The sequence below is a fragment of the Felis catus genome, chromosome B2 (genome assembly GCF_018350175.1).
Source record: "Felis catus isolate Fca126 chromosome B2, F.catus_Fca126_mat1.0, whole genome shotgun sequence".
Lineage (NCBI taxonomy): Eukaryota > Metazoa > Chordata > Mammalia > Carnivora > Felidae > Felis > Felis catus.
In genome coordinates this window covers 22,280,825-22,297,044 of record NC_058372.1, presented here as the reverse complement: position 1 = coordinate 22,297,044, position 16,220 = coordinate 22,280,825, and the positions used below count along the sequence as shown (strand labels likewise).

The 16,220-nt window shown below is 40.1% G+C and overlaps 1 protein-coding gene across 3 annotated transcripts in view; it reads right to left on the bottom strand.

Moving 5' to 3' along the window:
* F13A1 (coagulation factor XIII A chain) overlaps positions 1-16,220 on the bottom strand; it is a 251,473-nt gene that overhangs the window by 198,734 nt on the left and 36,519 nt on the right. For all 3 annotated transcript variants that reach the window (XM_019830279.2, XM_006931478.3, XM_045057168.1), the window contains exon 4: positions 4,738-4,989. In XM_019830279.2, coding sequence (XP_019685838.1) covers positions 4,738-4,989 — 252 coding nt within the window. The remainder of the gene's footprint in view (positions 1-4,737; positions 4,990-16,220) is intronic.

Genomic DNA, 16,220 nt, shown 5'->3' with positions numbered 1-16,220 from the left:
TTTTACCTACTACCCAATTACCAGACCATATTTCTGTGAGTCCCTTGTTGTGAATTAGCACATGCAAGCACAGAACTGCATTTGGTTGTGCGTGACGTCCATCACTGGATTCCCTTTTTGGATTTTATGCCTCGGCTTCCAGGCTGGGAAAACCACCCAGCGAGTGACATGAGGAGGTGACGTCCTTCTCCCATTCCATAAAAATTCCCTTGGAGACTTCTGTGAGTAGTAATATAAGAATGTAAAAGGGTATTATTTTAAAAACTGGCACCAGAATTTTTCTGGAGGGAATGGTCTTGGGAAAGTGTGTAGTCCCCAAAAGTCTTATTGTTGGTGGAGCACAAACAACAAAATTTAAAAAGCCTGCTGAACCACTCTGCATGAGAGAAGAAAGACAATCTGCTCCCAAGAGAGGATGCAAGAGGAATTTGGAAACAAGGAGGAATGGGAGGGGAAAGAGAAGAGGTAGTAAGGTGAGGAGAGACTGGGATTGGGATTGGGTTTGGGGAGGAGTTGGTGAAATTTTACGCGGAGTAAGTACACTCTCCTACATTTTGTCATTACTTTTTTGTGATTGGTCTGTAAACCCATGGTTCTCTAAGTGTGGTCCTTGCCCAGCAGCATGAGCATCCCTTGGGAATTGGTTAGAAATGCAATTCTCAGGCCCCACCAGACATACTCAATCTGTGGGTACTGGGCAGAAATGCTTTGACACGCCCTCCAGGCCATTCCAATGGGCTCCAAGTTTGAGAAGCAGTCAGTCTTCCCTCCTCTCATCCTCCACACCAAACTGCAGCCAATGTGTAGACACACAAATGTTCTATGTGACCTTTTTTGATATTTAAGAGGCAGCACAGATGTTGGCACTGGGAGAAATCAGATTCTGGGAGGTGGAGATACCAACAAGGATATCCCCAAGTAATTTGCAGACATGTTTGGACATTCACAGGCCAAGGAACTAAGGCAACTGTGGTGGTTTTCCCTGTGTTCTGGGGAGCAGGGAGGACCCACCTGTCTTGTCCCTGGAATAAGCCCGCTTCCCACCTCCAAACTCTCAGACCTTCTCTATCAAGCCTCCAATGCTCCCTTCCTTGCTTCTGGTTCTCAGCAGATGACTTTGCTTTTCACATTGCCAGGAAAAACAGAATCACAAAATGTGAACAACCTCATCCTCCTTCCACTGAATCTAGAAAAGTGGCACACTTCACCCATCTTCCACGTTGTTCTTGTCACAGGGGAGGATGGACAGCTCTACCTATCGAGGGCTCTTCACCTGATCCCTGGCTCCTACCCATTCAAGGATTTCATTCCTTAAGTCAGTGCTTCTCAACCTTGGCTTTAAAAATCACCTGCAGGGGCACCTGGGTGGCTCAGTTGATTAAGCATCCGACTCTTGGTTTCGGCCCAAGTCATGATTTCATAGTTTGTGAGATCAAACCCCACATTGTGCTCTGTGCTGACAGGATGGAGCCTTCTTGGAATTCTCTCTTTTCCCCTCTCTCTCTCTGACCCTCCCTGCTTCATGCTCATTCTCAGTCTTTCTCAAAATAAGAAAATAAACTTAAAAAAATTAAAAATCACTTGCAGGCTTTTTCAAAAACCCTAAAGCCCATGCTACGTGCAGACCAACCAGGAAGTCTGAGACATCTTCAGGTGATTCCAATATGCAGCCAAGGTTGTGGACCACTCTCCTCTCTCTGGGCAGTAAACTCATCTTTTCCTGATTTGTCACCATCTCCAGAAAATTGTGCCTACTCTATGCTTAAAACAATTCTTCATTGACCTTCATATCCCACCTCTGTTTTGCAGAGAGTTTTGCAGAAAATGGCAACACCTGTTATCTCCACTTTCTTACCTCCCATTATACTGTAGCCAGCACCCATCTCTCTGGCTTCTGTCCCCATCACTGTGGTAAAGAAATCTTTCCAAGTTCCCCAGCGACTTCCATATTTCCACAATGTATGGCCACTTTCTGTCCTTATCCTATTTAACTCATCAGCCGTATTCCAAAGAACCAATTGCTGTTTTCTTGAATTAATCAATCATCTGGCTCTGTGACATCAGGCTCTTCTGATTTCCTTTAACCCCCTGGCTAATCCTTCTTGGTCTCCTTCTCCTTTGTCTCGACTCTAATTGTGGATGATACTAAATCCATGTTTGTTCTTTCTTTAAATTTCCCTGCTAGCTCCTGATAGTGCCCATATTTACATACCAATCTCACTCATTTCCTTGGAGCTCTAGATTCACTTATTCAAGTGCCTACTTGATGTTTTCACTTAGATATTCCACAGATATCACCAAATTAACATTTCTAAATATAATTCCTAGTTTCATCCCTAGATCTTCCTCTCCACTTCCCTCAGTCTTCCCAGCTCTGAAAATGGCACCACCACCAACCTAGCTGGTCATATACCAGCCACCTAGAGCTATTCTGGACTTCTCCCTTTCCTTCACCTCTCATGATAACCCTTCTGCAATTTCTGTTCTAAATCTAAAGTAGATCTCCAAACCATCCCTTCCTCCTCATCTGCACTGCCACCACCATAGTCCAGTCCATCCATCATCATCTTTGTCCTGGGTCACAGCTTCCAAATTGATCTGTCTAGTTTTATTCTCACCTGCCTCAAATCAGTGATACCTAGGGAAAGTCCCTCTGCTCCTTTTTTTGTAATGCAGCATCGAGTTCTGGGGCTACATTATCTCTGGACTAGGTGACTCCTTCTGAACAGGGAAACCTGGAAGTTGCTCACCAGGGATACAACTGAAGACCAAGGCAGTGATCAGGCAGTAGAAAGTTATTAGACTCTACACCTCCTGAATAATTCTCCTATAAACTCAATACATCAGGCATATGACTAACCCTTTTTATCTCTGGAAAACTGGCAACATAAGTTGAAATGGATGTAAATATGTACCCTCTGATACACAGGTGGTATAATCCAGAAAATCTGCAAACATACCAAATTTGGGGTAAATCGTATCATTTTATAAACCCCTAAGGGTGCTGGATAGTTACATGAAGTTATATGATTTTCTTTTCGTAATGCAAAGAAAGTCAATATCAAATTCCTAGTTTATTTGTTTTACAAATATGAAGTTTTGAAATGCAGTTTTTTTTTTACAATTGGCCATCTCCCACATACTCCTCCATTTCAGTCTCCTTTGCTAATTCCTTGCCTATTAGACTCCCCCCAAATGCTGGTGTCCTTTAGGGCTAGATGCTATATCTTCTTTCCTCCCTGTATTTCCTCCCTATGTTCAGATTTACATCTCCCAGATTTGCATCTCTGATTCTCATCTTCAGATTCACATATTGAAATACCTACTTGCCATTTCTGCGCAGGCATCTACAGTTATGTCCAACTCAACATTTTCAAAATCTTAGTTTGTCTCTACAACCTCACTCCCCTCATCTCTATAAATAGCACCGCATCCCCTCCATCACAGAATGTTTTATATCTGGTTGACTAGATTACTGTAAATAGGAGTGCACCTTTGAATGGCACATGGCCCCAGTAACATCTCCTATTACCATCAACCTTGGACATCTGTCTCATAGATAGGATTATCAGGGACAAGATGATGGGGGCGGTGAGCAGGGAGTATAGGATTAGCTCAGTGCCATCTGCCAACGACATTGGAACAGAGAATTCAAAGAAAAGGGCAGTAGGATCCAGATTTATGTTATATACGAGTAGACAACATTGCTGTTCACTTATTATCTACCTGTAAATGCAGCTCAACCCTTATTCAAATGCAACTCTCACAAACAATGGTCATTCAAAATCAGCAAAAAATGTAGACTTATTTGGGAAGACATTGGAGAGCAATACACATGAAGTAAGATAATGTGATAATCTGTCCTATATCAACTCTTATAAGTTTCATTACCTTATTTCTTAAGATCTAAAAGTGCACTTTCTCCCCTTAATGCTGTTGCAATGTTTGCTTTTGCCTCTGGAACTGAAAATCAGCTCCATACCAAATATGAAGCAGGGGGCAGATACAGAAGGGCAGAGATGGTCATGGGGGGAAAATACTGTGTGTAACTAAGAAGTTTTTAAATGGAATTGGGAGAAATCCTTGGACTTTGACCTATTTTATTTGAATATAACTGGATTAAGCTTCTGTAACAGACAGAAAGGAATACTCCAAATAGTATAGAGATTAAGTTGTATTATATTAAACTAAAGTTACATGTTTGTACATCCAAAGTTATGGCTTATGAAATCTGCACCCACTCTTCATATATACAAATTTATGGGATTCTTTTAACATTCAGGCTTTCTGTTCTTAAATTAGGAAGAGAGAGAAGTTAGTTTTACTATAGGCAAGATCAACTTTATCCTATTTTTCTGAAGCCAGATTATATAGATCCTAAGAGTTTTGAAAGTCAAGATCAATAAGCCTATTTTGTTTACAGAGTAATAGCATATACACAGAAGTGACACCATCGACACATCACTCCACAATTTAACTAATTGTGCAACTTCAGGCATTCCTCAATTATGTCCTGGAAAAAATGTGTAGCAGCATTAACTTCATATACACAGGTTTTGTCCTTATATACATTAAGGACAAATTTCATAGTTTTTTCTGTCTTTCAACAATGCAAAACTGTGTGTATAGCAAAGGGACATATCTTGTAGAATAATTCTGCTATCCTTCCAAAAAGAGATATACTGGAAAAATATGAACTATTTTTTTTTATGAGAAAAATGCTTGCCCCTTCCTTACCTTCACACCAAGGATTGAAGAGAATGTATGTGTCTGTTTCTGGGTTTCGGCTGGTGCGGAGAACGCCGTAGGGGGTCCAGACAGCAACATACATGCGGAATTTCCCCACAATGCACTCTGGAGAAGACTGGATGGACAGCCGGACAGACCTGTCCTCTCTCATGACAACTTTGGCCCCCCACTTGCCTTTCTGCAGCTGTGAGACAACAGGAACTGGGATGTAGGTTCCCTTGTTCTCCTGAGGGTAGCGACCTGTGGGAAGAAGCATTGAGATGATTTCACAAACCATTTTTGTTCTGACTCTGTCATCTTATGGCTGAAGGCTAAAATAATTAATTAGACTTGAAATCATAAGACTTGGGTATGAATTTCATTTCTGCTACCAAGTTGCTATGTGATGTTAGTTGATTTTCTGAACTTCTTTGATGCTCTGATTTGTCATGTCTAGATAAAAAAAAAAGAATAATGATAATTACAGGAATTTTTGCTCATTGGCTAGTTGATGCATTCCAATAAGATGTAGCAATAGTAATTTGGGATGCAAAAACATAACAGAGCTTATAGGGTACTGTGAAGTTACCATTGCCTAAAATGCTACCCTCTAAAAAGTCAGAATTGCTATTTTAGGGAGATAGGCAAATGTTTTGGGGTTTATTCTGAATACAATTTGTTATATTACCTATAACAGGATTATATTTATAGGTTACACATGTAGCCATTTTCACATTCAACTGAAACATGTGTTTATTGCCAGTCTCATTAGTGATTTAGGCTTATGTCATGGGCAAGAATTCAGGCTCCAGAGGCCAATTATCTAGATTTGACTCTTGGCTCTGCTACTTCCTTACCCTGGCAATTTCTGGCAAGTTACTTGGCCTTTACAAATCCCTATTTCCTTCTCTGTTTCTTCATCGGTACATGAGGAGAACAATATTACCTAAGGATGAAATAAAATAACGCATGTATGATGCTTTGCCCATAATTTCTTACGCATAACCAATCTCAGCTGTTACTTAAATAGAAAACTAAGATCCCCAAAAGCAAGGGAATTAAAAGCAAAAATGAACTATTGGGACCTCATGAAGATAGAACGCTTCTGCACAGCAAAGGAAACAATCAACAAAACTAAAAGGCAACCAATGGAATGGGAAAAGATATTTGCAAATGACATATCAGACAAAGGGCTAGTATCCAAAATCTATAAAGAGCTCCCCAAACTCCACACCCGAAAAGCAAATAATCCAGTGAAGAAATGGGCAGAAGACATGAACAGACACTTCTCTAAAGAAGACATCCAGATGGCCAACAGGCACATGAAAAGATGCTCAATGTCTCTCTTCATCAGGGAAATACAAATCAAAACCACAGTCAGATATCACCTCATGCCAGTCAGAGTGGCTAAAATGAACAAATTAGGAGACTATAGATGCTGGAGAGGATGTGGAGAAACAGGAACCCTCTTGCACTGTTGGTGGGAATGCAAACTGATGCAGCTGCTCTGGAAAGCAGTGTGGAGGTTCCTCAAAAAATTAAAAATAGAGCAATAGCACTGCTAGGAATTTACCTAAAGGATACAGGAGTGCTGATGCACAGGGGCACTTGTACCCCAATGTTTATAGCAGCACTCTCAACAATAGCCAAATTATGGAAAAAGCCTAAATGTCCATCAACTGATAAATGGATAAAGAAATTGTGGTTTATATACACAGTGGAATACTACGTGGCAAGGGGAAAGAATGAAATATGACCTTTTGTAGCAACATGGATGGAACTGGAGAGTGTTATGCTAAGTGAAATAAGTCATACAGAGAAAGACAGATACCATATGTTTTCACTCTTATGTAGATCCTGAGAAACTTAACAGAAGTCCATGGGGGAGGGGAAGGAAAAAAAAAAGAGGTTAGAGAGGAAGAGAGCCAAAGCATAAGAGACTCTTAAAAACTGAGAACAAACTGAGGGTAGATGGGGGGTGGGAGGGAGGGGAGGGTGGGTGATGGGTATTGAGGAGGAGGGCACCTGTTGGGATGAGCACTAGATGTTGTATGGAAACCAATTTGACAATAAATTTTATATTAAAAAATAAATAGAAGACTAAGCATCAGGGCATTTTACCATATTTTGAGGCTCATCACACTTTATATATAAGTTATCTCAGTATAAATGTATAAATGTTATTTCTCTTTATTGCTGTCATTTTAGACCAAATTGTTATTTCATGGTGTTAACCTCAAAACTAAATTTCACCATGGACTCCTGAAAAACATGAAGGTGACAGCATTTTTTAGCTTTTTAGCTTATAGTTTAATTTGTAGTTTAGTTTACAAGATAATCAAACATATAGATATTTTAAACTAGAGCAAATCTTTCATTTACAAACTTTTCCAAAATGTGTTAGATATTTAATTCTTCATGACTTGAAGAAAAATACAAATCAGGCTACTAAGTCTGTAATTTTTTTTTTTGATTGCAAGCAGAAGAATCTTTAAGAGAAAAACCTATTTACTTTGCTTTATAGAAAACATGCAGAGGATTCTACATTAAAATGAACAAAACCAATGCTTCATTTGGGCCTCTCCAGTTACTGAGGTCTTAAAGGATTCTTTGGTAGGCATATTGTCAAAGACAGAGCATTCTAAGGAGGAGGTTGCATAAGTTAATTGCAGTGTAATTTTGTGAGATACTTAATCTTAATGAAAATAATATTCTACCCAGTGCAAGCTAGGGAGAAAGATTAGAACCCCAGTGCTTTGCTATGTGTTAGGGGTTATCAGTTAATCACCACTCAGGATGGATATTATCATAAATTCAATAAAGTCTTAAACATGGTTTGCTGCCAAGATGTAACAGTGTCGAGGTGGTGTTCTTGGGAATATATGGAGCTTAGTCTATGGGAATCCTGCTCATAAATCCTGCCAGAGCTGCTTGTTCCAAAGGCACCTCCATCTCTGTATTTCCTGGGTAGCTTCCTCTTTGTGCCTGCTCAAACTGGGGTGGTGGGGAGGCTGAGGCTGCCCTTTTCTCTGAAGGCGTTGTTGCTCCCTAGAGACCCCATCACTACTGAAGAGTAGACATCAAACACAATTTCACCAGCTAAGTGGAACCATAATTCATTCATTACAGGGGCTCCTGGAAGCTGTTGTCACTAAATATTGGCTTGGATTTAGAATACACAGTATCAAATACCATACAAGCTCAGTAAAAATAAATGTTCAGAGATAAAATCTATGTGACAATGACAGACTTAAGTTTTGTAAAAACAAACAAACAAACAAACAAAAATGATAAAAGGAACTTTAAAATGTATTACATAAGAATGCTCTTGGGGCGCCTGGGTGGCGCAGTCGGTTAAGCGTCCGACTTCAGCCAGGTCACGATCTCGCGGTCCGTGAGTTCGAGCCCTGCGTCGGGCTCTGGGCTGATGGCTCAGAGCCTGGAGCCTGTTTCCGATTCTGTGTCTCCCTCTCTCTCTGCCCCTCGCCCGTTCATGCTCTGTCTCTCTCTGTCCCAAAAATAAATAAACGTTGAAAAAAAAATTAAAAAAAAAAAAAAAGAATGCTCTTTAGGAGTATAGCAACGAAGTAGGAGAATGTCTCTGAAGCCATGTACTGTGTGCTGTGAGCCTCAACTTTGCACTAACACCCACTTCTGTTAGGAACATTGAAATAACTAAGACGATCACTATTTCCATTATTACACTTGAAATTATGATTTTGAAGACTCATATTAATTTTTTAAGGTTTATTTTATTTTGAGACAGACAGAGAGTGCATGTGAGTAGGGGAGGGACAGAGAGAGAGAGAGAATCCCAAGCAGGCTATGCACGGTCAGCACAGAGCACAATGAAAGGCTCAAACTCATGAACCACGAGACCATGACTCCAGCTGAAATCAAGAGTTGGATGCTTAACCCACTGAGCCACCCAGGTGCCCTAAGACTCATATTAAATTTTACCTATCAAATTCATGGCATAAAATAAAAGTAAAGAAAAAGAGGAGACATGTTTATTCTTCCTGGCTTTGAATGCAATCACAACCTAATGTAAAGACTAATTTGTTTGAACATTTTTCATTCATGCAACCATATCCCCTACCATGTGCTAGACATTATTCTCAGTACTAGGAATACAACAGTGAACCAGACTCCTTTGCTCTTAGAGCTTGTAGTCTATGGAAAAAGCCAACGCTTGTGCTGTTTATTACATGCCTGTTACTGGTTTATTCCTTATATCAAACTATGAGAAGGAAATTATGATCATCATCTTAACTTGACAAATCAAGAAACAGGGCCATTAAGCAATCTGTCCAAGTGATGTGGCTGGCAAGTAGCAGGCTGAGATCTGAACCCAACCAGTCTGGCTTTAGAGCCTGGGAGTTTAATCACTAAGCTGTATGGCAGTTGTATGTGTAGAAAATGCTTTGGAGCTGGTGAGAACTATGTTCAGATTCTGACACCACAATTCACTATAGACATCCCTTTGGGCCAATTGCTTAATTGTGAGCCTCCACCTCCTTGTCTCTGCAGTTCTGGAAATGGAAAAAAAAATAGATTTTACAACATAGTGAAAGCTTTATGCTTGGCGCACGGTAGGGGGTGGCTCAGGAGACATTTATTGTTTGTGTTTAAATATAACAGCTGCTGGAAAGTAAAGCTAGAAGGAAGAAGAGGTGATTCCCACCCTCCTTCCCGGTCTAGTTCTAAATGTGAAGAAATGTGAATGTTCCGGGGAAAGCCAGTTATTTTTGTGGAGGGAAGTGTTGTGGCCAAGAGGAGAGCAATGCTGCTGGCTTAGACCCTGGCTGTGTGATCATGGCACTTACATGTTGTTTCTCATTTGTTCTGTAAAATGGGATAACAGTGGTCATCATTTGTGATGGGGAAGGCAGCTCAATAAATGGCAGTTATTGTTATACTTTCCCCCATTGCCTCAGGCTTTCTTATTCCTATAAGTGATCCTTCCTTTGCTCCAGGAGCAGGAAGCCAGGATTGGGTTCATGGACAGTCAACCTGTAGAACCCAAATCTACTTTCAAAGGCTAGTTCATTCCTGAGTAAAATACATTGAGCTGAGTAATTTTTCTGTCAGGGGAATACATACAGCTCACTCCCACAATCAATTAAAAAAAGTAGCATCATTCATTATAAACCAAAAAGCCTTAATAATTCCAGAATCATCATATAAGAATCACCTGAACACTGTCCCTCACTCCTAACTCGTGATTTTCCAAATCATTTATGGTCACTGTCATCTTCATTCATTCATGCCTTGATCAGGAGCTGGCAAGCGATGGTCTACAGGTCAAAGGTAGCTTATGGCCTATTTGTATAAATAAAGTTTCATTGTCACACTCTCACTCATTTGAGTATTAGTGTGCTAAAACAGTAGAGTAGGGTAGCTGTGACAGGGACCATATGGTCTGCAATGCCTGAAATATTTACTATCTGGCCTTTACAGTAAATGGTTGCCAACCTGTGACTTAGAGAATTTTACATTTTTTTTTATTTAAGGAGTGATTTATTATAGACACTCAGCATCTAATACTGGGATCTAAGAAGAAAAAAATATCACCTAGTTTTTCCTTCCAAAGAGAAATATATCACTAAACCAATAATAAGCATCTGAACTATTAGGTCAACATTTAGTTTCCTTAACACCTCGTAGTTAAATTCCTCACAGTCTTATAGGGTGCTGAAGACATAGGAAGCTGGTTGTGATTTTTTATTGATTTCACTAGACATAGCTAAAGTCCAATTTTATTACTGTACCAGTTGTTTAGAGTTGTTAAGGCAGTTCATATAATGATGAAAATAAAGTAACAGGAAAGAAGGTTTATTTCCTGGGGTCCTTTCCTGTGAGGGAATTTTTGCAGATGGGAAACTGAGGCTCTATGAGGTTGTCACTTGGAAGACATCCATATAACTAGGCGGAGGTAGACATGGGGCTCAGACCAAGATATTTGCACCGTTAAACCCATTGTCTTTTCTCTGCATCATGTCGCCTACATGGAGCTAAGGGGGAGGATACTGAAGGTCTTACAAAATAATAATAATAGCAATGTATCACTATTGCTCATCTGTTCTGACAAATGTACCATAGTAATGTGCCACGTGAATACAAAGGAAAACTAGATGCAGGGTTTATAAGAACTCTCTGTACTATCCTCATAGTTTTCTTTAACCCCAAGAGTATTCTAAAATAAACTGCTTAAAAACAAAGATGAAGGAAAGATAAGAATAAATTGGAACATCTGAAGAGATATGAGGTCAAAGGACAGTGAGGGAATATGCCATGGTGTAGAGAAGGGACGTGAGACCGAAACATGAATCCAAGGGCTTAACAACCAACTGATCATCAGAAAGAAGACCTGCTTGCAAAGAGGGGCTGCAGGCTATAATGGATTTGAGTCAGTGGTGTTAGCGACTGAAAGACAAAGGGTAAACAATACTGCTGATATGGTCAGGCCAGGTGGCACCGGACCAGTGTATGGAAGCAAACCTGGAACAGGTAGTGAGTACATTCATCCCAAAGGAAGGAAAAAAGAGCCCAGATTCACAGACGTTTTCCTATTCACTGTATGGGAGAGCTGATTATTAATGTGAGACCTGACATGTCAATAGTACCGCAGGGTCTTGTCGGCTGCTCTATACAACATGTTTAATTCTAACTGTAATGATTTCAATGACAGCTCTGGGGGAGAATTTTCTATGATTGAGTTGTGAGTGAGGAAGTTGTGACAGAGTAGTATTTCATTTCACTAAATAGCCCTTCTCACCCCCAGGAGGTAGCATGTTTAAGAGACCACAATCAGGCTACAATCCGGAACACCTATCCATCAACATCCATGACTGCCCATCAACTATCCTTGGCTAAATCTGGATGTGAACCTCAGCCTTACACAGGTGATCACCATGCACATTTGTTGAAAGTGTGTAATGCTCAGAGAGTTGGTTCCCACACCCCTCCAAATTGTGACTTCTCTGTTGAAAAATACCTGAGCAAGAAAAATAGAAGTGGAAACAAAATATCACAGAAACTATTCTAATTTTTCTTTTAATAACATAATCTTTAGAATTGGACTACCCAACCATGAAAAATACAATTACCAATTACATTTTTTCACACTTACCTAAAATTGGTGCCATCTTCCCAAATGATCTAGAAATTAACACATGCTCTTAGTTTAAGTGCTTGTTTTCATTTGTAAATTGTTTTTGAGGCCACAGCAATACTATTTGTAAGGCAAAATTCAATTGGACCATATGTCTAGATTTAAATGTCCCTGTGGATTCTTTAACCTCACTCTCTCCTTACATATACATGAGTGAATACAGAGAGATGCACCTAACTTAACACCCCCATTCTGAAGCCAGGAGGAAGAGGGTGAACATATTTAGTTCCTTAAGATTTCATTTTTTACTAACGTTGGCTTGTTGGTTCTGAGTTTTTTGCATGGATTTGTCATATTTGTGTTATTCACATAAAAGACAAAGAAAAACCCACCTCCAGCTCAGACTCAGTCCTATGTGCCCTTGGGGAAAATTTGCTCTCAACTAGTCATTGCATAGACCAGAGAACCCTCTTCATGCAAAGCGCTGCATAGGTAAAATTCCAAGGAGGAACAAGTTGCATTTTAGAAATTCATTTTTTAGTGAGTTAATGGTGTGGAATATTTTTATATTGAAACAGTGTACTATGTGGTAATTAGATTCCCAGGAGTCCAGGAAGGCCACTAATCAGCATATGGTATGGTCAGTATGGTTGAAAATTATTGCTAATAGAATTATTCTGATTTCACTTGGCTCAGATCTAGAACCGGGAAGAACATAATCAGCCAGGAGGAGGAGTAGGCACCTTTCACTGAAGAAGACATGCCTGTCAGCTACTTGCCCTTGACGCTCTGAAATGAAGCTCATATCTCAGGACACCCCTGTTTCTCTCATCTCTTGGGAAGCTCATCTGTGAGTCAAGTGACCATAGTTGTGCTCCATCTATGCTAGACTTAGTAGTAGCAAATAGTAAGACACTTCTGGTTGTTCAAGGCTTAATTAATCACTGAAAACCCCAGAAAAACCTTTTTCTTCATATTCACTTAGATATCTATTTTTCTTATGCAACTAAAATATTATCTTACTTGTCTTTAAAGCTCCCATAGAATGCCACAATGCCATGCACCAAATAGGTGCCAAATAAATGTCCCTGGGACTGAATTGAACATTTTCACAAATGTCAGGTCCCATTAAGGACATCACAGAGACTTTAGAAGCTCTGGAATGAGACGCCTGTAGCAAGCCAGGTGTCAATTTCAAGCATCCTTCACAAAAAATAAAAATTTCTAGTCCAAAACCTTTTCCTTCAAAGGGTGTTTTCCATTCACATACAAATATGTTTTAAGCTGAGCTCTGACTCCACCTAACTGCAGACTTTCTTTAATAGTGAATTCTTAGAAGAGGATCATCTCCAGGGAACATATGAATATATCATGTCTCCAGCTGGGAAGGTAAATTTCATGATGTTAATTCATTTTTCCATTTGATTCATTTGTTTTTCCCAAGACGCACCTTTCATGCTCAAAATAATCAATCTATTTCCAAATGGGCCCTGGAAGTGTTGCTGTGGCAACATGGTGTATGTGGCAGAGCTGGAAGCAAGAATACGGTAGCCTTGCAGAGGGAAGCAAACCTTGTTTTATCAGTCTTGGGATGGAACAGGAGCACACAGGGCCAGGATGTACTTTTAGAAACATCAGGTTACCAACTACAAAAACAAAACACCACCACAAAAAAAAAAAGAAAGAAAAAAAGAAAAAAAGAAAAAAAAGAAAAAAAAAGAAAGGAAGAAAGAAAGAAACAATCAAAAATGGCACAGATTCTTTTGTTCAAAATCAAATCATTTCATCAAGGACCTCAGGAATTTGCCCTATTTCATATCTTGTCAGTGGGAGAGTTTATACATATATTTTCAGATATTTCCTAAAGAAAGGAAGCTTCCTGGCAATGTTTATTCTGTGGCTCCAGTAAAGTGGGGAAGGAAGGGGAAACTTCTTGAGGACAGAGACTGAGTTATACTTAATGTCATATACTGAGTGGCATGCAAGACTCTTGGAATATATATAGTAGGTGCTCAATAAATATTTGGTAAATTGAAGATAAATACACTCTTCAAGGAGGCTTGTTTACCTTAATTTTATTTTACGTTTTTTTCACTATTTCCTACGTCTTTTACAATCTTTTTGGGAGTAAGATAAAATTTTGTGAAATAACCAGCACTGTGTTAGGATCTTTGAGTGACTAAAATAATGATAATTATAATGGTAATAATAATAATAATAATAATAATAATAAAAAAAGCTACCTCTTGATGCAGACCACCAGCATTAAGAAGTACATATCTTAGATGGTCCAGCAAGGCCAGAGCCTGGCCCAGGGGTCTGCCAACAACACAGAGAGGAGCCAAAAAACATGAGGAAAAAATCAGAGAAAACTCAATTGTATTGAAATATAAGGATTTCCTCATCTGTGAAATAAAACTCCAGGGGTCCTGCAACAAAGTATTGACACTCACTGTAAATGTGCCTACAGTACGCCAGGCTTTATCTAGGATTGTTAGCCATGAGGAACAGTGAGTGGCAGAGCTTCTGAAACATAATCTTCACAGCTGTTGGGTGCATTGGAAACCCAGAAGAGGAAGGGGCTGAAGGTGCTATGGAAGTAAGAGAGGATCCCTCAAAGAAGGTGGCTTTGGGATGGAATCTTAAAGATGGACAAGGTGGGGAGGAGCCTTCTTGGCAGAGGGAATAAGGAAAATGCGAGGCATAAGGGAATGATGAAACCCTGTGGCAGTAGAAGCAGTTGACTTGGGCAGGGTAAGAGCCAAAGGGACCTTTGATACTGTGCAAAAACATTAGGCTGTGTCCCAGGAGATGGGGCAGGAGCCATTGAGAAGCTCTAGGTGGCCTCATGAGATATTCACATTAGGAAGATCAGTTTGGCTGCAGATGGAGAATGGTTTGGCGGGGACAAGCATGGAGGAAAAGCATGCAGAGGGCTGCTGAAGTATTTAGGTAAAACATGATGGTGTCCTCAGGGTGATAATGCCTAGCTCTGGCTAATGACCTAAAGAGGGAGGATAAGTGGATGGATGTAAGGTAGAAGCAGGAGAAAACAATAGAGGCTTAGCCAAGAGTGACATGGGTGGAGCGAAAGGTGACCCTAGGTTTTGGTTATTCTTCACTCAAGAGCTTCTGACTGCTACTGGGTGCCAGGCACTGTTTTCATTGCTGGGCATACAGCTACGAGTAAAACATCATCCCCTCTAACCCTGACTCATGACTAAGCTGCAAGACTTGATGATCATGATGCTTTATAAGGGTCTGCTCCAAAAATCAGGCCTGGTGTGGTTAACTGCCATACAGGCTTACTCAATAACTAGTTTTCCGGAAATTCCCTTAACCACATGGATGTGTTGCCTCATCTGAGAGAAGACAGAATATTTTTAGTCTTTGAGAAAAAAAAATCATGAACATAAAACCTCTACAATTTAGATGAGGTAGGTTATAGAACATAACACTTTGTAAGATTTGTTCATATTGCTGATCCAATATCTAAGGAACAGGAGGATTAGAAATCAGAGAACTTGAATTTGAGTTCCAGGTTGTCCATGTGGGAAAGAGAACTACTGTTTGTGCTTATCTACTGTGACTGTTGACCACCTGTTTGTTCTCAGACCCAATGCCACCCCACCTCATTCTGGTTCTACAGAAAATCTTATTCCCAGGCTCCTTTGCCCTCTGGCTTTTAAGTAGGTCTGTCCCCCCTTCTCTCTCTGCTTCTGGAGTTGCTGAATCCCCTCAAAGGCTCTCAGCTCCCATTGGGCACTGCCATGGTTCCAGTTCTCAGGGATGACTTCTGGGTTCTGGTAAGACCTCCTCTTCCTCCATGTGCCTCCAGCCCCAGGTGTCGGGGGAGGTTTCTGCTGTCACTAATTTCCAAGATGCCTCACTGTGACTTCACTGTAACCAATTCCTTTGACTAAACTTCCATTGCTTAGAAAACCTAGAGAAGTTTCTCTTGTGCACTCTGAACCCTGACTCTGCTTTGTGTGAGATATAGCACTAACACTCTGTATTGGCTTTAACAGTTATGTCCATGTAATATCTGGGGAAACTGGGGCTCAGAGAACTTAAGTAACTAGCTATCAATTGCAGAACAATGATTTGAACCCAGGTCTGTTTGGTCTAGCACTCAGGCCCGGGGAAGCTAATCAGCTAATCAATTTCCATTGGTAAACTAGCTTTATACAGGATGAGGTTTAAAAAATAATGTGTGTGAAGGGCATGCCATGGGTTGAACAAATTATTATTTTTCTCGTTATTTTATAGTGTCTGATGGCCACAACAGAAAATGAAGTTCATTAAACTTATATTTTATTTTTATTTCTGAGCATGACCACATGGGTAGTGAAGAAGGTGGCTGCTGATGTGGCATGGT